This window comes from Notolepis coatsorum, assembly GCF_963971535.1.
Source record: "Notolepis coatsorum genome assembly, chromosome: 13".
NCBI classification, from domain to species: Eukaryota; Metazoa; Chordata; class Actinopteri; order Aulopiformes; family Paralepididae; genus Notolepis; species Notolepis coatsorum.
This window is the reverse complement of record NC_140177.1, coordinates 41,018,897-41,045,303: the sequence shown is the minus strand read 5'-3', so window position 1 is coordinate 41,045,303 and position 26,407 is coordinate 41,018,897. Positions and strand designations below refer to the sequence as shown.

Below are 26,407 nucleotides of genomic sequence, written 5' to 3'. Positions count from 1 at the left end.
TTCTGGGCCGATCTGAGTCGTGCAGGCGGGGTTTAAATACTCCGGCAGGACTAGCGTTTACAACGTTACATCTGCGATGCTGCCCCCCCCCCCCCCCCCCCCCTTCATATGCAATGCCTGGCAATGTGGGACGGACCTCCAAGAGCAGTATTTGGAATGGCGACCAGATAATTGGATTCTTTCTTTTTTGCATTACATCAGAGACCAGGTAAGGACTCTATATATAAAATCTTGCGTTGATCTGATATTTCTTTCTACCGAGATCGAAGCTGTCTGTGTGTGTGTGGGTTTCATTGAAGAATCACTCTACTTTATTTAATCTAATTACTGAATATTAGTCAGTGCCAAACCCTGATAACCTGCCACACAGCATATCTGGCTGACAAGGCTGCAGTACCTTGTCCTTCTCAGAGCTGAGGAGCCACTTGTTTCTAGCAGCCAACATCTTCAGAGCAGAAACGTTGTTATAGCTGAGATACACCTGAAATACACACACACACACACACACACACACACACACACTGTTATAGCTGAGATACACTTGGAATACACACACACACAGTTATAGCTGATATACACCTGGAATACACTCACACACACACACACACACACACACACACACACACACACACACACACACCCTGTTATAGCTAAGATACACTTGGAATACACACACATACACACACATTGTTATACAGTAGCTGAGATACACCTGGAATACACACACACTGTTATAGCTGAGATACACCTGGGATACACACACACACATTGTTATAGCTGAGATACACCTGGAATACACACACACACACACACACACACACACACATTGTTATAGCCGAGATACACCTGGAATACACACACATACAACCCGTTATAGCTGAGATACACCTGGAATACACACACACACACACACACACACACACACACACATTGTTATAGCTCTCTCTCTCTACTATACCAAACTTAAATAAACTAGTAAAGGACCAATGTTCAGAAAGTTTGATTGTAATTCTTTATTCACTATTTCCAATCATTATCCATCCAGGGAGCCTGTGTTACCATAGGGCAGGGGTGGCCAACCCGCGGCTCGCGAGCCGCATGCGGCTCTTTGCCCGTCAATGTGCGGCTCTTCCATCCATAATTTTTTTTTCCATTTGCATGTTCTTGGTATCTGAATCTAGGGACATATATGGATCAGTGTCAGAAATAGTGTGTCTGTTACTAGGCTTGAGTAAATTGTAATGAACCAAAGGAGAATATCAATTCTATTTAAAACAATTTTTTATCTTTGACTGTGAATAACACCATGCTAAAATTGACCAGACCTGAAAAATCGAAGCAAATGAATAAAGGGAAGATGATTAAACAGAAGGTTTTGTAGATACAGTACTGAATTCTGCCATCTTTTTTATAATGTAAATTTCTCCACCATTTTTCATCGTATTGCAACACCGTTTTTTGCAAGACGTTCACAGAAAGGTAGAGAAACGAACTGCGTTCTCTTTTATGGCAATAACGTTCAGGTTTGTGGGAGATAATCCCAAAAAATAAGAGAAATAAAAAAGTAAATCCAGAAGTCAGATGATTGACAGGGGCTGGTGTGAGCTGGGTAGGGTAGTTTTTCGAAATTCGATAGCCCTGAGTCTCTTCCTTCAAAAGACTACACTCACTTTTGGCTGTGCCACTTCCTCCTGTCAATATGCGCCGGTTTCCGACTCAATGCCCTGATATTTCTATAATCTTATATTTCACTAATAACAGTTAAAATAATTGGTAAACAAACGTAATGCTGAAAATATACACTTTTACTGTATATCTCGGGCTTAATAATAATAATAATAATACATCTATTTTATATAGCGCTTTTCCAGGTGCTCAAAGACGCTTTACATGGGCAGGAGAGACAAACTATGGCAAAACAAAAAACAGAACAAAACAGAACAAAATAATACATGACAAAATAAAATAAAATAAAACCGACAGAATTAGAGGTCAAAAGCAAGATTGAAAAGGTGAGTTTTGAGGGCTGATTTAAAAGATGTCAGGGGAGGGCATTCTGGGGAGGGCATTCCAGAGGGAGGGGGCAGCAGCAGCAAAGGCCCTGTCGCCCCAGGTCCGGAGCTTGGTCGTGGGAGGTGTTAGGAGGTTGGCATCTGCAGACCTAAGGCGACGGGTGGGCGTGTGACGGTGGAGGAGGTCGGACAGGTAGGGAGGGGCAAGGTTGTTGAGGGCTTTAAATGTGATGAGTAGTATTTTAAAATGTATCCTGTATTTGATTGGAAGCCAGTGGAGGTCGTGGAGGACAGGGGTGATGTGATCAGAGCGACGGGTGGAGGTGAGCATGCGGGCAGCAGAGTTTAGGACATATTGGAGCTTATTGAGAATAGTGTTTGGTGAGCCGTAGAGGATGCTGTTGCAGTAATCTAGTCTTGATGATATGAATGCATGAACCAGTGTTTCAGCAGCGGAGAGTGATAGGGAGGGGCGAAGACGAGCAATGTTCCGGAGGTGATAGAAGGCCGATTTGGTTATGTGGTTCACATGGGGGAGGAAAGAAAGGGTGGAGTCCAGGATGATGCCAAGGTTACGGACGTGAGTGGAGGGGGTGACAATGGTACCATCAATATTTAGGGTGAAATCCTGGGTGTGGCTGGTGAGGGATTTTGGACCGATAATGATGATTTCTGATTTATTGCAGTTTAATTTGAGAAAGTTATTTTGCATCCATGTTTTGATGTCTGTGAGGCAGGTGCTGAGGGTGGAGAGAGTGGCTGGAGTGATAGTCTTGGTGGAGAGGTAGAGCTGAGTGTCGTCTGCATAACAGTGAAAACGCAGGCCATGTTGGCGGAGAATCAGACCAAGTGGAAGGATGTAGAGGATGAAGAGCAGGGGACCAAGTACTGAGCCTTGGGGGACACCATGAGTGATGGGGGCAGTGGGGGATTTGCAGTTGTTGATAGAGATGAATTGGTGCCTGTGTGAGAGGTATGATTGGAGCAAGGTGAGGGGGATTCCGGAGATGCCAACGGAGGAATGGAGACGAGTGATGAGGATGGGGTGACTGATGGTGTCAAAAGCAGCGCTGAGGTCTAGGAGAATGAGGATGGAGAGGGAACCAGAGTCGGCAGAGAGGAGTATGTCGTTGGTGACCTTTAGAGGAGCAGTTTCGGTGCTGTGTTTGGTGCGGAATCCGGATTGAAATGTATCATAAAGGTTATTGTTGTCGAGGTAGGATTTTAATTGGGAGGCAATGGCTCGCTCAATTATTTTTGAGAGGAAGGGGAGGTTGGAAATGGGGCGGAAATTATCAAGGGTTTCAGGGTTGAGACCGGGTTTTTTTAGTAAGGGGGTGACAGAAGCAATTTTGAGGGCGGGGGGAAATAGGCCAGTGGTCAGAGAGGAGTTTACGATGGAGGTGATTAGGGGAGAAAGGGCAGGGAGACAAGCCTTGACTAGGATGGAGGGGATAGGGTCCAGGATGCAGGTTGAAGTTTTCATTGTAGAGAGAATGGAGGATAGGTCCGATGCGGTATTTAAATGTAAATTGACCATCAAGCCAGATGCCAATATATTCATACTCAGCAACTCTCTCAATGTTAGATCTATTCACAGTGAATATATGCATACTATTATAATCAATATGCCTGTCCAGCATGGATTTTGTTTTATTTGCATTAAGTACCTGTTTAAGATGAATAAGTGTATCTTGTAATGCACTAAAGGAAAGTTGCAGGTTCTCAATTGCTAGTTGTACAGAATCAGCAATACAATACACAATAGACAGGCGGTCCGATGCTTAAGAGGTTAACCCTGTGAGGCCCAAATTAAAAAGACATTAGCAACTTCAGAGGCCAGAGGGTAGGACATATAAACACATTTACTATCAAATAGCATTGTGAGGCTGACCAACAGGACCAATTGACTAGGGATGTCCCGATCCGATCACGTGATCGATCACGTGATTTTCCGAAGACCGGGATAAAAAAAATAAAAATAAAAATCTGCCTTTTTTTTTTACCATGTTCACATCTTAAACTCATACTGAGGCCTTAGTTTTGGTTTTAAATTGCATATCATCATTCATTTATTTATTGTCACACAGAGCAGAAGAATTTTGCCAAAACAAACCAATAGTATCCAGCTGCAGAACGGCAGACCAGCCACACTCTCAGACCCAAATTAAAATTTTTATTTTTTTTAATCCCAATTTCTCACATTACATTCACCCTGAATGTTGACGTTATCCAGGTGAAAAGTTAACTTCATAAATCATTTGATGTATAATTAAATCAAAGGAAATGCGTTTGGGTCTGAGAGTGTGGCTGGCCTGCCGTTCTGCAGCTGGATACTATTGGTTTGTTTTGGCAAAATTCTTCTGCTCTGTGTGACAATAAATAAATGAATGATGATATGCAATTTAAAACCAAAACTAAGGCCTCAGTATGAGTTTAAGACGTGAACATGGTCATGTTTGTTGAATAAAAAAAATAAAGTAAAAAATAAATAAAAATGTTGATCGGATCGGGAAATATCGGTATCGGTAGATACTCAAAATCACATGATCGGGATCGGATCGGGAGCAAAAAAACGTGATCGGGACATCCCTACAATTGACTATACATGTGCTTAACATTTTTTAAATAAACATTCTTTTTTTAAATGGCTAAAAGTGATTTTGTAATTTTGCAACCGTGGGTCTCACAGGGTACTTTTAACCCTGTGAGGCCCAAATAAAAAATAGTGTCTGTCTGGTTGGCCACCCCTGCCATAGGGAATGAGTCTGAGATCTCAAAAGTCCAATACCGCCGCCTGGTGGTATGCGGCCAATGTTGCACTCCCTTTGAGACTCTGTGTATCAAGTCAAGTCAAGAGTTTTATTTGTCACGGCATACAAGTATACAATGAAATGCGGGTGGTCTTGCCCGCAACGATGTGCATTACAGTGGTACAACATATATAGAATCCAATAAAAAAAAAAAAAACATTGTGCAATAAACAGGTAACAGGTAACAGGTAACATGGTGTGACATCTCGGTATCTGTACATAGTTATTTACAGAGCATATAGGACATGCTAGGTAGCTTTAGTAGTGCAATACACTGTTCCTGTTGTTATACTAATTTAAAGTGGCCTTTCCTTTTGGCCATAAGTGTGCGTGTGTGCGGCATGAGTGTGTGCCCGCTCATGTTAAAGTGTTAAAGTGGCTGCTAGTGTGTGAGCGTGCACAGCGTGCGTGTCGTGTGTGTGCTCATGTGTGCTTGTGTGTGGATAGTTCAGTGTTCTGTGGCACTCAATGTTCATTGTTCAAGGCTCTGATGGCCTGGGGGAAGAAGCTGAGCCTAAGCCTCTCTGTCCTAGTAGCTGGGGTTCGCAGGCGTCTGCCTGACCTCAGCAGTTGGAACAGGCTGTTATTGGGGTGGTGGGGGTCTTTCATTATCCTGCAGGCTCTGGATTTGCACCTCTTGTTGTATAGAACCTGCAGGGGAGGTAGCGCAATACCCGTGGTACGCTCGGCTGAGCACACCACTCTCTGTAGGGCCTTCTTGTCCTGTGCCGTGCTGTTTCCATACCAGGCAGTGATGTTTCCGGTCAAGATGCTCTCTACAGCTCCTGAGTAGAAGGACTGGAGTATCTTCCCCGATACTCTGAACTTCCTTAACTGTCTCAGGTGGTAGAGGCGCTGTTTCGCCTTCTTTACTACTGTGTCTATGTGTGTTGACCATGTCAGATCCTCTGAGATGTGGACCCCCAGGTACTTAAAGCTGCTCACCCTGTCCACGGTAGCCCCGTTAATCATCAGTGGTGTGTGTGTCTCCTGCTGTCCTCTCCTATAATCCACGATCAGCTCCTTCGTTTTACCAATGTTCAGGAGCAGGCTGTTGTCCTGGCACCAGCGTTCCAGTACCTCAACCTCCTCCCGGTAGGCCTTCTCGTCGTTGTATGGGGCTGTGCGTCGATGAAATTCCTCCGGGCGGACTTTTCTAGTAACCTGGACTGAGGGCTTCACCCGATCGCATTGAATAGTTTTCGGGACCCCAGATTCATTATGCTGTGGTGGGTTATGTCGTAGCCCAAATGGACATACGATCTACCAGATGGCAATCAAATAATTGGAATATTCTTTCTGGAATCCCACCGGCCACAGGTAAGAGCAATTTAACGTCAATTTCAGCTTGATTGTGCCTTGTTTTCATAGCCATCGCCCTGATCAGCGTATGGGGTTGTACTAACGAATGCCGTTATTGACAATCAATTAATCAGAAACGACCCCCCCCCCTTTCATGCATTCATGATGGAACATAATACAGATCATATGCATTTGAATTTTTAAGTGTAGCGTGTGTAGGGACGAAATGCCAATGGATTTAATATAATACACGTATCGGGCTATTACTAGCCTCCCGGGAATTACCCTAAACCGCTCTAAAACCATACTTATATTCACCACGGTATAAAACGGGAATGTATGGATGGAAAAATTATTTCTTTTTCACATCTTGAACGATAGATACTCGATGCCAAATGGGCCATAGTATTGCATCCATAGCTATAATATAGAAGATATTATAGCCCTGCAAACAAGGTGACCGACCCCATTGGTTTAATGCGTGGCAGCACATAGCCATATATCCCGTTCCCAGCGTGGCAGAGAAAAGAGTTTTATTTTTATATACACTTTTTCTCCCATTTTCTATATTTTCTCCCATCCCAATTTCGTATCATCCAATTCAACCCTCCCCTGTCACGAACGCTGTTTCTTGCCTCCCACAAGCCGGCTGCAATGTGGACTAAGTCATACATAGCACAAGTCCCCTCCGGTACTTGAGGTAACAGCAGTCGCATCTTTTCACCTGCGCAGCTCGATCTCTCAGTGGCGAGGAGTAACGCGTGGGAGGTTCACGCTGCCCCCGACACTTCCTGATTCTACTGCGCAGGCGCACCAACCGACCTGTAGGAGTCGCTGTCCACAACGCCCGATCCCCACCCATCAGTTTCCCACCCCCTAATACGGCCAATGTGTATTAGTATGAACGACCAGCTAAACTGAAAGCAATGTGGAGCGCTGGGCTCGAACAGGCGAGCCCAGCGTCTCCGCATTCGTGGCGAGCGCCTTGCCCACTACGCCACGTAGCCGCCCTGGCAGAGAAAAGAGTTAACACTATGGCGACCGGCGCCCCGCGGCGATTTAGGCCTCAGAGGACAGAGGATTGTAAACAAACCGATGTACTTTCTAAGAGCTTTATATATCATTTATAGTATTGCTATCTGTCCATTCTCATTGTCACTTGAGTGCATAAACTGTGCCTTCATAATGGCTTAAAGAAAATAAAATCCATCGGTTGGTTGTCATTTTATAGCGTCGTGAATATAAGGTATATCGCGCTTTTCGTCTAGGCTTTTCTGCAGGAGGCTGCAAAAAAGGCTAAACGTTGGCGCCGTTATATCAAACGCCATTTCTGCTGTATATATACGAATGAAATAAAACAAACTGCGTAGCATCCGGACTATTACAGAGCATCTATGGATGAAATGGGGGCGGCGGGGAACGCCGATTACTATTATTGATTAGCAATACAGTGTGCGTTCAATATAGCATTTTCACTGATCGATCACGTTACGTTATAAAACAATGTCCAATCCAGCTGTAATTTGGGGTAATATTATCCTACCGTCAGGCCATGTGATCGCCGGCAGCATTTCCTCACCAGTCATCGGATTCTGGTAGATCGATATGCACATTGGCTAATCATAAATCTCATTATTCCACGCTGAAAAAAACGTTCGGCAAGCTGATCCAAGATGGAGGGTCTTCTTTTGGAATCAAGGATCTATGATCCGCCCACAGAACTGTAAAAGCATTTTTTTTTATCCCATCAATGATACTGCAGTGGAGTGATGGCGCCCCTAAGCGGATCTGGCCGGTACTGCATGTTTCAAAAATCAAATATGTGGAAAGATCCTGCTAGTGGATCGGGTACCTAATAAGCGTTATAAATATGGAATAAAACAATAACAACTTGCCAGGAGTATATACGTGGCTCTGGTCCACAGCGCTCTTTTTCGAAACACGTATATACTCGTGAACGGACGCCAGGGAGTGATGTCTGTTGTGTCTGTGTCTGTTGTGTCTGTGTGTGTGTCTGTGTCTGTTGTTTTGCCGATTTTGTTCAGGTTGCTACTTCTGGTTGCTACTTCTGGGTTGAAGCGAACATGATAAACGAATAACATATAAAGTTAATATTTTAGCGATAACGTCAATCTGTCTTCGTATGTACAATCAGTTTCCACTGTATTTAGAAACACAGACTTGATAGAGAAGCTAACGTTGACAAGCTGTTGTAATGTGGCGGTTAATGTTACAGTTAAGGTTAAGGTCAGTTACAGAATGCTATGCCTATGGCTTTATTGTGTTAATTGGAATCCTATTGGTAAATGGAGAAATATATACCTGTTCTTATTGTGATCAAATGTATATGTGTGATTTTCCATTCTAAATCAATAAACTATTCAATCAATCAAGTAATGTCCCCATAATTCAAATAAACAAACATGTGTGTGTGTGTGTGTGTGTGTGTGTGTGTGTGTGTGTGTGTGTGTGTGTGTGTGTGTGTGTGTGTGTGTGTGTGTGTGTGTGTACCTGGTTTGTGGGGTCCCATGGAACTGACAGAGGGACCTCAGTCTGTTTACAAGAAATGATGTACTTCCTGAAACAGTCATCACCCCCATCATCATCAGTGACATCATCATCAGTGAAATCATCATCAGTGACGTCACAATCATCCACCGCCATCATCATCATCCTCATCAGTGACATCATCCTCATCCACCTGATCATCATCACCATCATCTTGTTAGAGATTATTATGCTCACCTGTCCAATCTGATCTTCTTCCTTGCTATGGCCTCCTGAAACCTCCTATTCCCCTCCTGAGAGAGTTGAGAGAGTTGAGAGAGAGAGAGAGAGAGAGAGAGAGAGAGAGAGAGAGAGAGAGAGAGAGAGAGAGAGAGAGAGAGAGAGAGAGAGAGAAAGGAAAGAGAGTAAAGGAGAGTTGAGAGAGAGTTGAGAGAGAGATAGTAAAGGAGAGAGAGACAGAAAGAGTAGAGAGAGAGAGTGCATAAAGGAGAGTAGAGAGAGAGTAAAGGAGAGTAGAGAAACAGAGAGAGTAAAGGAGAGATGGAGAGAAAGGAAAGGAATTGAGAGAGGAAAGAGAAAGATAGAGAGAGAGGAGTCATTACTCTGCTTTGATAAGTTGTTAGTCTAGTTTCCGCAGCTTTATATTGAGGTTTCTAGGTTTTACAGGCAGATTATTGTGTCTGACCTTAAAGAGGAACAACAGACATTTTCCAAATTAATATTATTTAAAGGGTAAATAATAGTACAACATGCTGTAATGTACTCATACCTGTAATGTACTCAATAAGCTTTTTGTTTACCATTGCTGTGTATAGGGTTGAGTCAGTACAGTAATATTGGTGGCAATATTTGTCTATTTTAAGTCAGGAAACACGCATAGAGTGTAGAAAGATGTATCAATCCAGAAGCGTGCAGTAAAACAAGCCCCGTCTGGACGGACACCCTAACCTCTCTGAGTGGTGACCACCGAAAGCTCAATGGACAGAGAGAAAACAAGCTAAATGTAACATAGAGGTGTTTCCTCTGCCTGTCCCTATTCGCTGACAGACCAGAGGTTCTGAGTGTTCCCATTGGTTTGACTGACCAGAGGTTCCGGTCGTATCCGTGGTAACGTGCGTGGTTTTCCGTGGACGTCGAGTACTTCAAAGGTCATGAAGGCGGAGTTTATGTGTCTGTTAGGCCCCGCCCCTTGGTACGCCTGTGCCTGTACACCCACCTCCATACTGACACACACACAGAATCAAATGATGAGACATACACAACCACAGACACACTCACACTGTCTGTCTGTCTGTCTGTCTGTCTGTCTGTCTGTCTGTCTGTCTGTCTGTCTGTCTGTCTGTCTGTCTGTCTGTCTGTCTGTCTGTCTGTCTGTAGTACCTGTTTTTAAAGGCATTGTTGACTATGGCTCTCAGCAGCAGTCTGTCTCCAACCTGAGACGGTCCTCTGAAGGTGAACATGTCGATGGTCCTCAGAGTGGGATGAGCCTGACTCAGACGACTAGAGAGAGAAAGAGGTAGAGAGAGGTGGAGAGAGAGAGGTGGAGAGAGAGAGAGAGGGAGAGAGTGAAGGAGAGAGAGAGAGAGAGAGAGAGAGTGAGATAGAGATAGAGAGAGGGATGGAGCATATTTCAATGTAATGTAGCAAAAGAAAAAGCTATCTTTTGACCACTGCCAGTGGTGCTCAGCAGAACCCTCTCTCTCAGCAGAACCCTCTCTCTCAGCAGAACCCTCTCTTTCTCTCTCAGCAGAACCATCTCTCTCAGCAGAACCATCTCTCAGCAGAACCATCTCTTTCTCTCTCAGCAGAACCCTCTCTCAGCAGAACCATCTCTCAGCAGAACCATCTCTTTCTCTCTCAGCAGAACCCTCTCTCAGCAGAACCATCTCTCAGCAGAACCATCTCTCAGCAGAACCATCTCTCAGCAGAACCATCTCTCAGCAGAACCCTCTCTCTCTCTCAGCAGAACCCTCTCTCTCAGCAGAACCATCTCTCAGCAGAACCATCTCTCAGCAGAACCCTGTCTTTCTCTCTCAGCAGAACCCTCTCTCTCAGCAAAACCCTCTCTCTCAGCAGAACCATCTCTCAGCAGAACCCTCTCTCTCTCTCTCTCTCTCTCAGTAGAACCCTCTCTCAGCAGAACCCTCTCTCTCTCAGCAGAACCATCTCTTAGCAAAACCATCACTCAGGAGAACCATCACTCAGGAGAACCATCACTCAGGAGAACCATCACTCAGGAGAACCATCTCTCAGCAGAACCATCACTCAAGAGAACCATCTCTCTCAGCAGAACCCTCTCTCAGCAGAACCCTCTCTCAGCAGAACCCTCTCTCAGCAGAACCATCTCTCAGCAGAACCATCACTCAAGAGAACCATCTCTCTCAGCAGAACCCTCTTTCAACAGAACCCTCTCTCTCAGCAGAACCCTCTCTCTCTCAGCAGAACCATCTCTCAGCAGAACCCTCTCTTTCTCTCAGCAGAACCCTCTCTCTCAGCAGAACCCTCTCTCTCTTAGCAGAACCCTCTCTCAGCAGAACCCTCTCTCTCTCAGCAGAACCCTCTCTCTCTCTCAGCAGAACCCTCTCTCTCAGCAGAACCCTCTCTCAGCAGAACCCTCTCTCTCAGCAGAACCCTCTCTCAGCAGAACTTTCTCTCTCAGCAGAACCCTCTCTCTCAACAGAACCCTCTCTCTCTCAGCAGAACCCTCTCTCTCAGCAGAACTTTCTCTCTCTCAACAGAACCCTCTCTCTCAGCAGAACCCTCTCTTTCTCTCTCAACAGAACCCTCTCTTTATCTCTCAGCAGAACCCTCTCTTTCTCTCTCTCAACAGAACCCTCTCTCTCAGCAGAACTTTCTCTCTCTCAACAGAACCCTCTCTCTCAGCAGAACTTTCTCTCTCTCAACAGAACCCTCTCTCTCTCAGCAGAACCCTCTCTTTCTCTCTCTCAGCAGAACCCTCTCTTTATCTCTCAGCAGAACCCTCTCTTTCTCTCTCTCAGCAGAACCCTTTCTCCTACAATGCCAAAGAATCAACAATGTGTTGTTTCCTCAGGGGGTGTGTGTGAAACTGGGGGATATTTTCTGTGTGGAGTTTCAACTCTCTCTCTCAGCAGAACCCTCTCTCAGCAGAACCCTCTCTCTCAGCAGAACCCTCTCTCTCAGCAGAACTCTCTCTCTCAGCAGAACCCTCTCTCAGCAGAACCCTCTCTCTCAGCAGAACCCTCTCTCTCAGCAGAACCCTCTCTCTCAGTTGAATGTAAAATAATCCAACACACCCACTGCAGCACAGTCGGTCTGATCAACTAACCTCCATATAAGAAAGAATGTCATTAGCACTCATGGAACATGAATCATACAGCAACATATACACATATCAGAGGTATTAGCTATGGTGTGTGTGTTACCTGGCAGCGATAGTAGCCACATTCACCATCCAGGCCATGATCTGACCTCCAAACGTGTTGACCTGTAGTTCACAAGAGTTAGTGTCACTCACTGTTTAATAACTAAGACTGTGGTAGTACCGGTAACTACACTAGTAAAGACAACAGGGGAGATAATACTGTTTATCCTATTATACAATGGCATGCAAATTTCTCGATTCTGATTGGCTGAAACAGTCAAGTTACACATGGTTATTTCTAACCCACACTCGTGGTCCCAGAACCCGCCCACAACCGAATTACAATCACTCCGCCGTTCGTGGTGTTAGAAATGAAAGCAAGATGGCGGACAATAATCTTTACGAATGGATATGTTGAAAGCGTCATAACGACTAAATCAAAAACAATTGTCACTGCGAATGTGTTAGTTTCTTACAGAATGTTGGATTATGTAATTGGTGGGTCATGAGTAATTGTGGAACAAAATATAAATCGCGGGAAGTCTGCCATTCGTCAAAAGGACATTCATTTCACTGTTAATAAAATGTTCAAGCAATCAATCAATCAAACCAATAACACACGCTCACGCGGAGGTGCACTGTTGTAAGTGAGCGTGGGTTATTGAATTGATTGATTTATTGAGAATTTTATTAATGTCTGCCTTGTTTCGAACTGGTTAAAAACTGTTAAGAACTTCATTCTTAGATGCTTCTATAGAAAGTAGGTTCAAAAAAAGAAATGAAAGAAGTTTTCTTTGCCCTATAGGAGGCAGATTTATTTTTTGAACCTACTTTCTATAGAAGCAGCTGGGAGGTGCACTGTTTTAAGTGAGCATGGGTTATTGAATTGATTGAAAATTTTATTAATGTCCGCCTTGTTTCGAACTGGAACTGTTAAGAACTTCATTCTTAGATGCTTCTATAGAAAGTACTGTAGGTAAAAAAAAAAAAAAAACTTTTTCTTTGCCCTATAGGAGGCAAATATATATTTTTAACCTACTTTCTATAGAAGCAGCTGGGAGGTGCGCTGTTTTAAGTGAGCGTGGGTTATTGAATTGATTGATTGAAAATTGTATTAATGTCCGCCTTGTTTCAAACTGGTTAGGCTTAGGCCCTCTTTCGAAGTCGCCCTCTTTCGAAGTCGGTTATGCTTAGAGTTTATCTTTAGAGCAGGGCGATAGACCACCAGCCCTGATTCCAAACTCTAAGCATAACCAACTTCGAAAGAGGGCGACTTCGAAAGAGGGCGACTTCGAAAGAGGGCCTAAGCCTAACCAGTTTGAAACAAGGCGGACATTAATAAAATGTTCAATCAATCAATTCAATAACCCACGCTCACTTAAAACAGCGCACCTCCCAGCTGCTTCTATAGAAAGTAGGTTCAAAAAAGAAATTTGACTCCTATAGGGCAAAGAAAACGTCTCTTTTTTTTTTAACCTACTTTCTATAGAAGCATCTAAGAACAGTTCTTAACCAGTTAGAAACAAGGCGGACATTAATAAAATTTGCAATCAATCAATCAAACCAATAACCCACGCTCACTGCATTCTTGCCTTGAAACACTGCACCTCCGAGCTGCTTCCACATGGAGGCAACTTTTTAATTTTTTTTATTTTATTTTTGGAACTACTTTTTCTGCGGATGGTTGTCAATAAATCTTCAATTAATGTGTGTTTATTGTATAGCAATAAGGTTGGATGAATTCGGCCATTGTATAAAAGCATTACATCACACGACAGAGTGTGTTATATAGGCGTGATCTAATTTCTATAACCCACTCTGTCTCGTGATGTAATGCTTAAATATACCACAAAAAAACTAAATAGTAAAGGACCAATGTTCAGAAGGTTTTATTGTAATTCTTAAGAGTTCAAACACATACGGCTCATTATAGTAATATTCCACAATTATTACAGTTGGTAGGTAGTAATAATGGCACACATAAATTCACACCAACATGCGCATTTGTTGATACATGCAGGACTAAGTCTTGAGACCGAAGTATGTGTATCACCGCTGCCATGTTACCGGCGCGGTGAATTGGGAGGGCGAGACATCACCAGCTTCCTGTGTATATGTGTGTCTGTGTGTGTGTATACCTGGTGGTTAGCATGGGGGGGCAGCACCAGTTCAACACTCTCCACTCTGGTCCTCTCTGCTGATACAGTACTTTCTACAGGTACACCGTCAGCTACACACAAACACACACAAAGACATATACATTGAAAGTTCACAGTTTGGACATTTACGGGGGCCATACAGGTCTGAAGACATATACTGTATAATACAGTACTGTTTACTGGTACATTGTTAGCTATATATGTCTGATGATGATTGTCTGATGTTTTTTTTTTTTTTTATCTTTTTCCCCCTCCATTTTCCTCCGATTTTTCTCCCATCCCCAATGTTAGTCGTTATGCCAATTCCCAATCCCCTTCCTGGTCGCTGCGCACTTACCCCCCACAGTCAGATCATCTGGGAGAGTGGAGGCTATCACGTGCTTCCTCCGACACACGTCCAGCCAATCAACCGCTTCTTTTCACCTGGCAGCGCGGATATTCTCCGAGAGGGCGTAGCGTGTGGAAGGATCACACTATCCCACTCAGGTCCCATCCGCGCTTAGCAGGCGCCCCGACCGAACTGTAGGAGTCGCTGTTTACAACGACCCGGACCCACCCCGCCAGCTTCTCCCACCCTCTAATACTGCCAATTGTATTAGTGTGAACGGCCAGCCAAGCTGGTGACAACCCCGGAGCTGTGAGCTGGATTCGAACAGGCGAATCCAGCTCACAGCTCCGGGGTTGGTGACGAACGCAATCTCCGCTACGCCACCTAACCGCCCGATTGTCTGATGTTTCTGTATTTATTAACGCACTTGTGAATGTAACATCTCGACGACACTGTAAATGAGTTGAACTACTCAGTGTATTTATCGAGTATCAGTAAAGATGGAATGAATGATGAATTCCCAGCGCTGTAATCATATATCTATAATACTGGAAATTACGATTTCTCTGCATTACCAAGGCAACATGCTTTTACATTTAAGTGTAGCTCCATGCGCACGAGGCTGTTGGCTAGTGTAGAGAAACGGAGACACTTTAATGTGATCACAGCGCCAGGATTTCATTCCTGGGATGAGAGACACAACACCACCACCTTGTGGTCTGCATCTTATGTGTATACTATATACTTACTTCATCAGAGCATATATTTAGCATTTTTAGATTATATATATATATTGTAACTATATTTATTGTATGGCAAATATAACTGAGAGGAACTGAGAGGGCATACATACCCTCATCTTGCACCTTGACCTTTTTACACTGGCTGCCCATATGCGCATGTCCAGAGTTAATTATATTGTTATATTGTTTACACTGACTATTTTTATAAAATGTTTACTTCTCCATTGTAATTCTATGTATCATGTCTTCTACTACCTGTACCTCCCCTCTCCCCTCTCCCCCATGCTGCTACGATGCCTGAATACTAGAACTTATCTTATCTTACCACATCACGTGGTGAGTCACACTGACTTCATTGAGGGTCATTTAGTTTATGTGCTGCTTTCAGACCCAGGGGAGAGCTGGGTTAGCCTGCGTAGCATTCCATGGGTCTGATGTGTCAGGCTACACACAACCCTGCCCCTTGTTGGTCAGAGGAGGTTGCCATGGTGACCTACCCTGCTGGAAGGCCCTATCGGTGAGCAGATCCTTGATGATGTCATCATGTAAAATCCTCATTCTACGTCTCTCAGCAGCCAGGCTGTGCACCACCTGTTCCCTCTGGCTACTGGGAACTAGGGGCTTCAGACACACCTACACACACACACACACACACACACACACACACACACACACACACACACACACACACACACACACACACACACACACACACACACACACACACACACACACACACACACACACACACACACACACACACACACACACACACACACACACACAAGCACACACAAGCTGTTCAATAATGACTTAAAAAGTAGAATCTGTAATGTTGTCAAATAGCGACCTCTAAGCAAAAGAGCCCCGCTTGGTATTGCACTTTGCTTAAATATTTTTTTGGTCTGATGTGTGGGTTGGAGTTGAGTGGGGTTAGGGGAGGGGTTGCAAGGTCTGGAGAAATGTACATATAATAATGGTAAGTAGGTGAATACTACACATCTGACAATATCATAATTATATATTATCTATTTTATATCCATAATCATTCCTATATTGTTTTCATGTCTTTTTCATGTATCTAGTTTATTTCTGAATATACCTTGTATGTAATGTTCAATAGGGAACATCCTTCTCACACAGAAAGGTTAAAGGTCAGTGAGTTCCCATGTCCTGGACTGACTGAGCTAAGAGAAAGTGACCCAGGGATTTGAGTATGACCAATTAGTTTATTACCTCAGTGATTGTTATCGTGAGGAACACCTGGCACCCTGCCATCTTATCTTAATGCCAAGGAAAGTTAAACATCTAGTTGACTTACATGTCCTTAAATGCACCGGCTGCACCTCTGCTCTTTCTTTGTCTGTAAGAGGATATATGACACTACCCTGTGTTAGTCACTCTTTCCTTACCTCGTCTCCTTCCTCACTCTTTCCTTACCTCGTCTCCTTCCTCACCTCGTCTCCTTCCATACTTTCCTTACCTCGTCGATTCCTCACTCTTTCCTTACCTCGTCTATTCCTCACTCTTTCCTTACCTTGTCTCCTTCCTCACTCTTTCCTTACCTCATCTCCTTCCTCAGTCGTTCCTTACCTTATCTCCTTCCTCACTGTTTCCTTACCTCATCTCCTTCCTCACTCTTTCCTTACCTTGTCCCTCACTCTGTCCTTAACTTATCTCCTTCCTCTCTTTCTTCTTAACTAGTTTTATTTTGATGAATTATCTTTTGACTATTGCCTTTGTATTCTTGTATGGATCCATCTCTGTAATAAACCATCATATTGAACTAGAAATCGTATCCTAATTATTATAATATCGGACAGCAATTAAATATTCCTTTCTTAAAATATCATCTGAAAACATCATTACAATATACTATAGCTAAAGCTATATATATTATACTGCATTATAAATGTATATATTATAGCTACTGTATATAGTAACATATAGTGTACATTTCTCCAGACCTTGGCAGAGCCTCAGGTGTGTAGCCAACAAAAGCAACCCCCCTATCCCCACTCACATCAGACCAAGACAAAACATGTAAACAAAGTGCTCTTCTGCTTAGAGGTCACAGAATTACAGATTCTCCCTTTACAGGTTAGGGTTAGACTATATCCGTTTGTCTATTGTATGGCAATTCTCCAACACACTCACACACAGCCCTACCTTAGCGCCAGTCTGCGTGCGCTGGGTGACGAAGGTAGCGTAGGCGTGGCACACCCTCCAGTGACGGTCTGTAAACAGGTCCTCACAGCTCACCACAATACCTACCTGTTAGATTTACATTATATACAATATATCCATCTGTTAAACATATCATATTTACATTATATATACAATATATCTATCTGTTAAACACATAATATTTACATTATATATACAATATATCTATCTGTTAAACACATCATATTTACATTATATATACACAATATCTATCTGTTAAACATAATGTCATATTTGCATTATATATACAGTATATCTACCTGTTAAGATTTACTTTATTATAAACATGGCTTAATGTTGAGAGGCTGTGCGGTTAAATGCATGTGGCACCTCAACTCTCCAATTTTTCATAACCAGCAACTACTTGTTGGGCACAAACCTGTTAATATTCCTCAATGGGAGAGGAGGGGAGTTCATACTCTGGAAGATATATGATAAAAATGGTCTTCAAGCGTTTCAGAACCTAAGAGTTTTATGATATACCTGGTGAATCATTCTTTCTTTACCTACAACTAAGACCCTGAGTTTGACTGGGACGACGTTTTGGACAAATGATTTATTAGCCTCCCGCAACCCTAATCACCAACAAATTAATTTTAATTATATTCATAGGACGTATCTCACACCTAGGAAACTGTTTGCCATGGGACTGGTGGCCGACTCCCGGTGCACTTTATGCTCTCTAAGAGCCACCGGCATGTAAATGCATAATGTTCTGGGATTGCCCACCAGTGGCCCACTTTTGGAAATCTATAGCAACTAAACTCTCAAACATCTGTAATATATCAATTCCATTCACGGCAGCAACATTACTTCTAAACAATATATCTTTAGTACCAACATCCATACAACAGAAAATAATTATTCTGGCAGGCGTTACAGCAGCCAAAAAGCTGGTTGCTATGAGTAATGTCTTTTGTGTTGTTTGTGGTGTTGTAATTTTTTACTTGGTATTTTGTATTTATTAGTTCAGTTTTGGTCTGTATTTATTATTCCTTATTGTCTTGTCATTATTATTATTATTATTATTATTATTATTATTATTATTATTATTATTATTATTATTATTATTATTATTATTATTATTATTATTATTATTATTATTATTATTATTATTATTATTATTATTGTTGTTATTGTTGATGTTGATGTTATGTTGTTATCTAATGAAAATTGAAAATAAAAAGATTTGATAAAAAAAAATTACTTTATTATAATGTAATCTTTACATTATAAATACAATATATCCATCTGTTAAACATAATATTATATTTACATTATAAATACAATATATCTATCTGTTAAACATAATAATATATACATTATTGTCACGATCAGAGCTCGTGTCTGCCAGATGAGGAGCAATCAGCGCGGCTGCAAGAGATCACCTCATCAAGCGTTCCCTATACTTCAACTGGCAGAACCCGTCATCCAACGTCGCAGTGTTAAACTGCCTACCGAGGTACGACGATGCTAACCTTCTGTTTCTTGTGCCCCAGGACTTCGCTCCGGCGCCCTTCCACCCTGACGTCTCGAGCCCCAGCGTCCTTCCACCCTGACGTCTCGAGCCCCGCAAAGAGGACTCCTGCTCGCTCTCAAGCGCAAGACCTGTGTCCTCTCTCTCTCGCTGCCAACAGCCGCACTGGAGTGCACCTGCTCTCATTCTTCTCCCCCCCCCCCCACAAGAACATTATGACCTCCGTGTTGTTCACATTCCTGTTTCACATTCCTGTTATACTCTGCTTGGTTGGGAAGAATAATTAAAGAACCCTAAACCGCTCCATTCTCTCCTCCTGTGTTTTGCTATTGGGCTCCGCAAGAACCCCCCATCCTCACAGAACACTGCAACCATGATGTCGGACTCAGCAGCACAGGAGGCCGGTGAATGGAGCACCAGCATCCAGGCCGCCGTCAACGGACACGCCAGTCTGGTAAATCAACACTCACAGATACTGGATGAGACTATTGCCCAACTCAGCGCTCTCACTCTTAGCGCCGCGGAGCGAGACAAACGATTTGAGCGTTTCGAAGCATATTTAACAGCCCAGTCAATTCCGCCTGCTGTCTCTCCACTCGTGGTATCCCCACCTATAGTATCCCAGTCCCGTGAACCTCATGTACCCTCGCCAGAGCGTTACGACGGAAACGTTGCCAAATGTCGTGCCTTCCTCTTCCAATGCTCTTTAGTGTTTGGGCAACAACCTCTAACATTCCAGAGCAACAAATCCAAAATATCCTACCTGTCTGGTCTGCTGACAGGGCCCGCGTTAGAATGGGCGACAGCCCTCCACTTCAGCAATTCCCCCCTTTGCAATTCGTACTCCGGGTACATCGCCGACATGCAAAAGGTCTTCGACCATCCTCCCGGTGGTTCGGATAGAACGGCCGCCTTGTTTACCATCCACCAAGGACACCGTAGTGTGAGCGAGTACGCTATCGAATTCCGTATTCTGGCAGCGGGTTCCCAGTGGAACGATGAACCATTACGCGGAGCCTTTCGCCAGGGCCTCAGCGAAGTTCTAAAGGACGAATTGGCGTCGAAAGAGAAGCCTACTTCCCTTGACAACTTGATTAACTTAGCCAGAGAGCTGGACACGCGTCTCCGGGAATGCCGACGTGAAAGGGCCAGCACCGTCAACAGTGTCCCGCTGCAGAGCCGCTGAACAGGAGCGCCCCGTTAATAGTGTCCCGCTGCAGCACCGCAGAACCGACGATTCAGAGCCCATGGACCTCGACCGCTCTCGCCTTCCTCTCCGCGAACGCCGTCACAGACTCAGGTCAGGGGCATGTCTGTACTGCGGGCAACTAGGCCACTCCATCGCCTCATGTTCGGTTCGCCCAAACGACGGGGCTCGGCTGTGACGCTGGGCACATGCACAAGCCTTAAATTTGTTCCCAGTTCCGGTCCGAATATGCAATTCAGTGCCACGCTTTACCACAACGGTCAATCCCTCCCTCTTTCCGCGCTGGTCGACTCGGGCGCAGACGAAAACATCATCGACGCTGGGGTAGTGTCCCACTACCACATTGCCACCGACGCCTTACCCATCCCCCGAGATGCCCAAGGCCTAAACGGGAAGTTGCTCTCGCAAATAACACGCCACACCACGCCTCTCTGCCTTCAACTCTCCGGGAATCATAGCGAGGAGATCCGTTTTCACGTCACTGATTCTCCCCATAACCCAATCGTTCTAGGCATGCCTTGGCTAAAGCTACACAACCCTGTAATAAATTGGCCAACGGGCTCAGTCACGAGCTGGAGTGCTCACTGTCACTCCTCTTGTCTCCGGTCGGCGCGGTCACCACTGGGGGCCACTGGTTCTCCCGTTCCCAACGAACCTGTTGACCTCTCGACTGTTCCTCCAATTTACCACGACCTAGAGGCTGTGTTTAGCAAACAACAAGCTCTCTCCCTACCTCCTCATCGCCAGTATGACTGTGCTATAGACCTGCTCCCGGGAGCCCCGCTCCCCGCTAGCCGCCTGTTTAACCTCTCACGCCCAGAGAGAGAGTCTGTGGAGAAGTACGTCCACGAGTCCCTGGCCTCGGGCATTATTACCCCCTCCTCCTCTCCTGTCGGCGCGGGCTTCTTTTTTGTGTCCAAGAAGGACCACTCCCTTCGCCCCTGTATTGACTACCGGGGTCTCAATAACATCACGGTTAAGAACAAGTACCCCCTGCCCAGTGATGGGCAAGCTACTTGGAAAATGTAGCAAGCTACACTACAAGTTACTCTCGATTAAATATAGCTCAACTACAATGGAAGCTATCCCCAGATACATTTAGCAAGCTACACTACAAGAACATGGCAAAAATAGCTAGCTACATCGGCACAACTTTTTTTTTTTTTTTTTTCTTTTTTTACTTCATGATCAAGTTTCCACCAAACAAATAGACAGGCAAAATAAATGCTCAGTTTGATTGTTTATTATAAAACTGAAACAAGCCCTCGGTCTGGCTTTTTGTGTCATCCTTTTAACATGAACTTGTATTATGTACAAAATCCAGGAAGGCAAGTTTAGCTGGGTGCAGCCTCTACAAAAGAAAAGAAAGAGACCATTTGGTTTGATCGTTTTTATAGTAGTTTGTTGATTACTTTTGATGCAGTAATGGTCTTTTTCTTTTCTATTCTATCTTTATGTATTATTTATCCCTAAACTCTGCATCTTCTGGCTGCCTGATACCCTCTCCTAGCTGAAACCTGCCCACTTTATCAACCAAAAACACACTTCTTCAATATCTGAATTTTAACTAATAATAACTTACTGCATTTTACTATTATGCTACCATGTCTATACTACCACCAACTATGCTAATATGTCTATACTACTACAGTACAGTATGTACTCAAGAGTATAACACTCAAGCTCGACACTGCTAGACAAACAATACTACTTATCCTTGGCTGCTAGATGTACCACTCCTGCTGACTTGTTGTACACAATTTGTAAGTTGCTTTGAATGAAAGCGTCAGCTAAATGACCAAATGTATTTAAATATGTAACTCACAAAACATTCCATGGCCCCAAAATCAGTCCTGACCCACAGGTTGAGAACCACTGCTCTAGGTGATATTTTCCCTCTTAGTGTATGTACTATTTATGGTAGTTTGTTTTTTCTTTTCTCCACCCCCATAATATTGTTCATTTTCTGCCTACAGTGAAACATGTTAGTTAAATCTGTTGACAAAGAGTGCACTGACTTGTGTGCTGTTTGGGAACAGTTGACAATGTTTATGTAAAGCTTTTCATCAGCTTACCTGAATATATGTGTTCACAAGTTAGTGCTGGGAGTGTGGGATGTTGAGAGAAGCTTCGTTTTTGGCGGACACAATAAACACATATGTTGTTGTTATTGACATCATCTTCATCAATGCCATCAGCCCTGGAAACATCGAATCCTTCTGCTATTTCGCGCGGACTGGTTCGTTCATTCATTCATGGTCTGTGTTTAGATTTTTTTTACTTCCTGGTTTGCCGAGCTGGAGTGGCATGTCCCGCCCTATCCTGCCTCTGATTGGCCTACCCGTAATGTTTTGGCCTAATCGTGAGTCGTCATACTCATATCTAAACCAACCAACCAATCATAGTGGGTTTTTTCCAATAGCATCCAGCTGCAGGACAGAAGAACACGACACTCTCAGGACCGAAGACACTCTTCTTTATTTTGTGTCTGTTTCTCCGGATATGTAGCGTGTAGCATTTTGCTTACGCTACGTCACTACTTGATTCGAAAACTAGCTGCGCTACAGAGATCGCTACTTGATTCAAAAGTAGCGACGCTACCATCACGCTACTGAAAAATGTAGTTAAGCTATGTAGCGTCGCTACTTGTAGCTAGCTACTGCCCATCACTGCCCCTGCCTTTGATTAACTCTGCTTTCGAACCCCTGCAAGGCGCCACCATTTTCTCAAAGTTGGATCTCAGAAATGCCTATCATCTGGTCCGCATCCGAGAGGGAGACGAATGGAAGACGGCCTTCAAGACCCCGCTCGGCCACTTTGAGTACAAGGTGATGCCTTTAGGGTTGACCAACGCCCCTGCTGTCTTCCAGGCCCTTGTCAATGACGTTCTCCGTGATGTCCTGAACCGCTCTGTCTTTGTCTACCTGGACGACATTCTGATTTTCTCCCGCTCCATGGAGGAGCACATCCAGCATGTCCGCCGGGTCCTCCAGCGCCTACTAGAGAACAAGGTGTTCGTCAAGGCGGAGAAATGTGAGTTCCACGTCTCCTCCATCGGGTTCCTCGGCTACATCATCGAGGGCGGCAAGATCCGGGCGGACCCCGAGAAGATCAAGGCGGTGACCGACTGGCCCCGTCCCACCAACGTCAAGCAGCTCCAACGCTTCCTGGGGTTTGCTAACTTCTACCGGCGTTTCATCAGGGACTACAGCCGGGTCGCGGCACCCCTTACTCAACTCACCTCGCCTTCCATGCCCTTCGTCTGGTCAGACAGAGTGGACTCCGCCTTCGCCGAGCTACGCCAGCGCTTCACCTCCGCGCCCATCCTCGTTCAGCCGGACACGTCCCGCCAGTTCGTGGTGGAGGTAGACGCCTCAAGTACCGGAGTGGGGGCGGTCCTATCCCAACGCTCCGCCCTCGACCAGAGACTGCACCCCTGTGCCTTCTTCTCTCGCCGCCTGACCCCGGCAGAGGTCAATTACGACATCGGGAACCTGGAGCTCCTGGCAGTCAAACTGGCACTGGAGGAGTGGAGGCACTGGTTGGAGGGATCGGAGACCCCCTTCCTGGTCTGGACCGACCACAAGAACCTTGTCTACGTCCAGACGGCCAAGCGCCTGAACTCCCGCCAGGCACGCTGGGCACTGTTCTTCACCAGGTTCAATTTCACCCTAACCTACAGGCCTGGCTCCAAGAACACCAAGCCAGACGTCTGTCATCCGGGAGGCCCAGCGCGTCCAGCCTGATCCAGGTAACGGCCCACCTAACCGGCTTTTTGTTCCCGACCTTGTCCGCTCCCAGGTGCTCGAGTGGGTCCACGCCTCCCGGTTCGCCTGTCATCCTGGGATCAACCGTACCTTGTCCCTGCTGAAGCGACACTTCTGGTGGGTCACCATGAGGGAGGACACCCGCGACTTCGTCCTTGCGTGCACCGTCTGTGCCGTGGAAAGGCTTCCCACCAACCACCAGCCGGGCTCCTCAGGCCGCTCCCTGTTCCCGGTCGGCCTTGGTCGCACGCCGCCCTGGACTTCGTCACCGGACTGCCTCCTTCACACGGTAACACTGTCATTCTCACCATCGTGGACCGGTTCTCAAAGGCCGTGCATTTTGTCGCTCTCCCCAAACTCCCCTCTGCTTCAGAAACCGCAGACCTGATGGTGCTCCACGTCTTCCGTCTCCATGGGATCCCGGTGGACATCGTCTCCGACAGGGGCCCGCAGTTTATCTCCCAAGTATGGAAGGCTTTCTGCCGGCTTTCTGCCCTGGGGGCCACGGTCAGCCTCTCCTCCGGGTTCCACCCGCAGACCAACGGTCAATCGGAGCGGGCCAACCAGGACCTGGGATCCGCCCTCCGCTGCGTGACCACCCGGGACCCCTCCGGCTGGAGTACGTTCCTGCCGTGGATCGAGTACGCCCACAACTCACTGTCCTCCGCGGCCACAGGTCAGTCTCCCTTTGAGTCCTCCCTGGGCTACCAACCCCCACTGTTCCCTGCACAGGAAGAGGAGATCGCCGTGCCTTCGGTGCAGGACCACCTTCGCCGCTGCAGGAGGATATGGGAGGACACGAGGGCTGCGCTGCTCCGCACCGCTGAGCAGAACCGTCGCTTCGCCGACCGCCACCGGACTCCGGCTCCCGACTACCAACCAGGTCAGATGGTTTGGCTCTTGTCCCGAGACCTTCCACTCAAGTCCTTGTCCCGCAAACTCACCCCCCGTTTTGTTGGTCCATATAAAATCCTGTCCGTTATCAACCCCTCGGTCGTTAAGCTCCAGCTCCCCGCCATCATGCGCATTCACCCCTCCTTCCATGTGTCGCAGCTGAAGCCGGTTCTCTCCAGTCCCCTGTCTCCTCCTGATCCAGAGCCTCCTCCTCCGCTGATCATTGATGACCACCCGGCCTACATCGTCCACCAGCTGCTGGACGTGCGTCCCCGTGGTCGTGGGTACCAATACCTCGTGGACTGGGAGGGCTACGGCCCAGAGGAGCGCAGCTGGGTCTCCCGAGGGATGATCCTGGACCCTAAGGTCGTCCGGGATTTACATCGCCGTCACCCGGACAAGCCTGGGGGCCCGCCAGGAGGCGCCCGTCGAGGGGGGGGTCCCGTCACGATCAGAGCTTGTGTCTGCCAGATGAGGAGCAATCAGCGCGGCTGCAAGAGATCACCTCATCAAGCGTTCCCTACTTCAACTGGCAGAACCCGTCATCCAACGTTGCAGTGTTAAACTGCCTACCGAGGTACGACGACGCTACCTGAAGACCAGCTGTAACTACCCCTGTTTATGCTTGCCCTAACCTTCTGTTTCTTGTGCCCCAGGACTTCGCTCCGGCGCCCTTCCACCCTGACGTCTCGAGCCCCAGCGTCCTTCCACCCTGACGTCTCGAGCCCCGCAAAGAGGACTCCTGCTCGCTCTCAAGCGCAAGACCTGTGTCCTCTCTCTCTCGCTGCCGACAGCCGCACTGGAGTGCACCTGCTCTCATTCTTCTTCCCCCCCCAAGAACATTATGACCTCTGTGTTGTTCACATTCCTGTTTCACATTCCTGTTATACTCTGCTTGGTTGGGAAGAATAATTAAAGAACCCTAAACCGCTCCATTCTCTCCTCCTGTGTTTTGCTATTGGGCTCCGCAAGAACCCCCATCCTCACAATTATAAATACAATATATCTACCTGTTAAACATAATATTATATTTACATTATATAGACACAATATATCTATCTGTTAAACATAGGGGTGTAAAGGTACACGTATCCGTACCGAACCGTTTCAGTACTGGACCTTAGGTTCAGTACGGCTGTGTACCGAACGAATACAACGGTATGTTAACCACTAACGACCACCCACCGGGGGCTGTTTTTTTTACAATCTAATATAGCCTAATTATTATTTTTTTTTATCCACTTTTTCTCCCATTTTCTATATTTTCTCCCATCCCAATTTCGTATCATCCAATTCAACCCTCCCCTGTCACGAACGCTGTTTCTTGCCTCCCACAAGCCGGCTGCAATGTGGACTAAGTCATACATAGCACAAGTCCCCTCCGGTACTTGAGGTAACAGCAGTCGCATCTTTTCACCTGCGCAGCTCGATCTCTCAGTGGCGAGGAGTAACGCGTGGGAGGCTCACGCTGCCCCCGACACTTCCTGATTCTACTGCGCAGGCGCACCAACCGACCTGTAGGAGTCGCTGTCCACAACGCCCGATCCCCACCCATCAGTTTCCCACCCCCTAATACGGCCAATGTGTATTAGTATGAACGACCAGCTAAACTGAAAGCAATGTGGAGC

At 45.7% G+C, this 26,407-nt stretch overlaps 1 protein-coding gene across 1 annotated transcript in view; it reads right to left on the bottom strand.

Moving 5' to 3' along the window:
• acot11a (acyl-CoA thioesterase 11a) overlaps positions 1-26,407 on the bottom strand; it is a 58,493-nt gene that overhangs the window by 24,461 nt on the left and 7,625 nt on the right. Inside the window, exons 5-13 of the mRNA XM_084326989.1 lie at positions 17,378-17,482; positions 15,706-15,841; positions 14,117-14,208; positions 12,040-12,101; positions 10,016-10,135; positions 9,720-9,858; positions 8,873-8,928; positions 8,639-8,705; positions 398-481 (exon numbers count right to left, since the gene is read on the bottom strand). Coding sequence (XP_084183115.1) covers positions 398-481; positions 8,639-8,705; positions 8,873-8,928; positions 9,720-9,858; positions 10,016-10,135; positions 12,040-12,101; positions 14,117-14,208; positions 15,706-15,841; positions 17,378-17,482 — 861 coding nt within the window. The remainder of the gene's footprint in view (positions 1-397; positions 482-8,638; positions 8,706-8,872; positions 8,929-9,719; positions 9,859-10,015; positions 10,136-12,039; positions 12,102-14,116; positions 14,209-15,705; positions 15,842-17,377; positions 17,483-26,407) is intronic.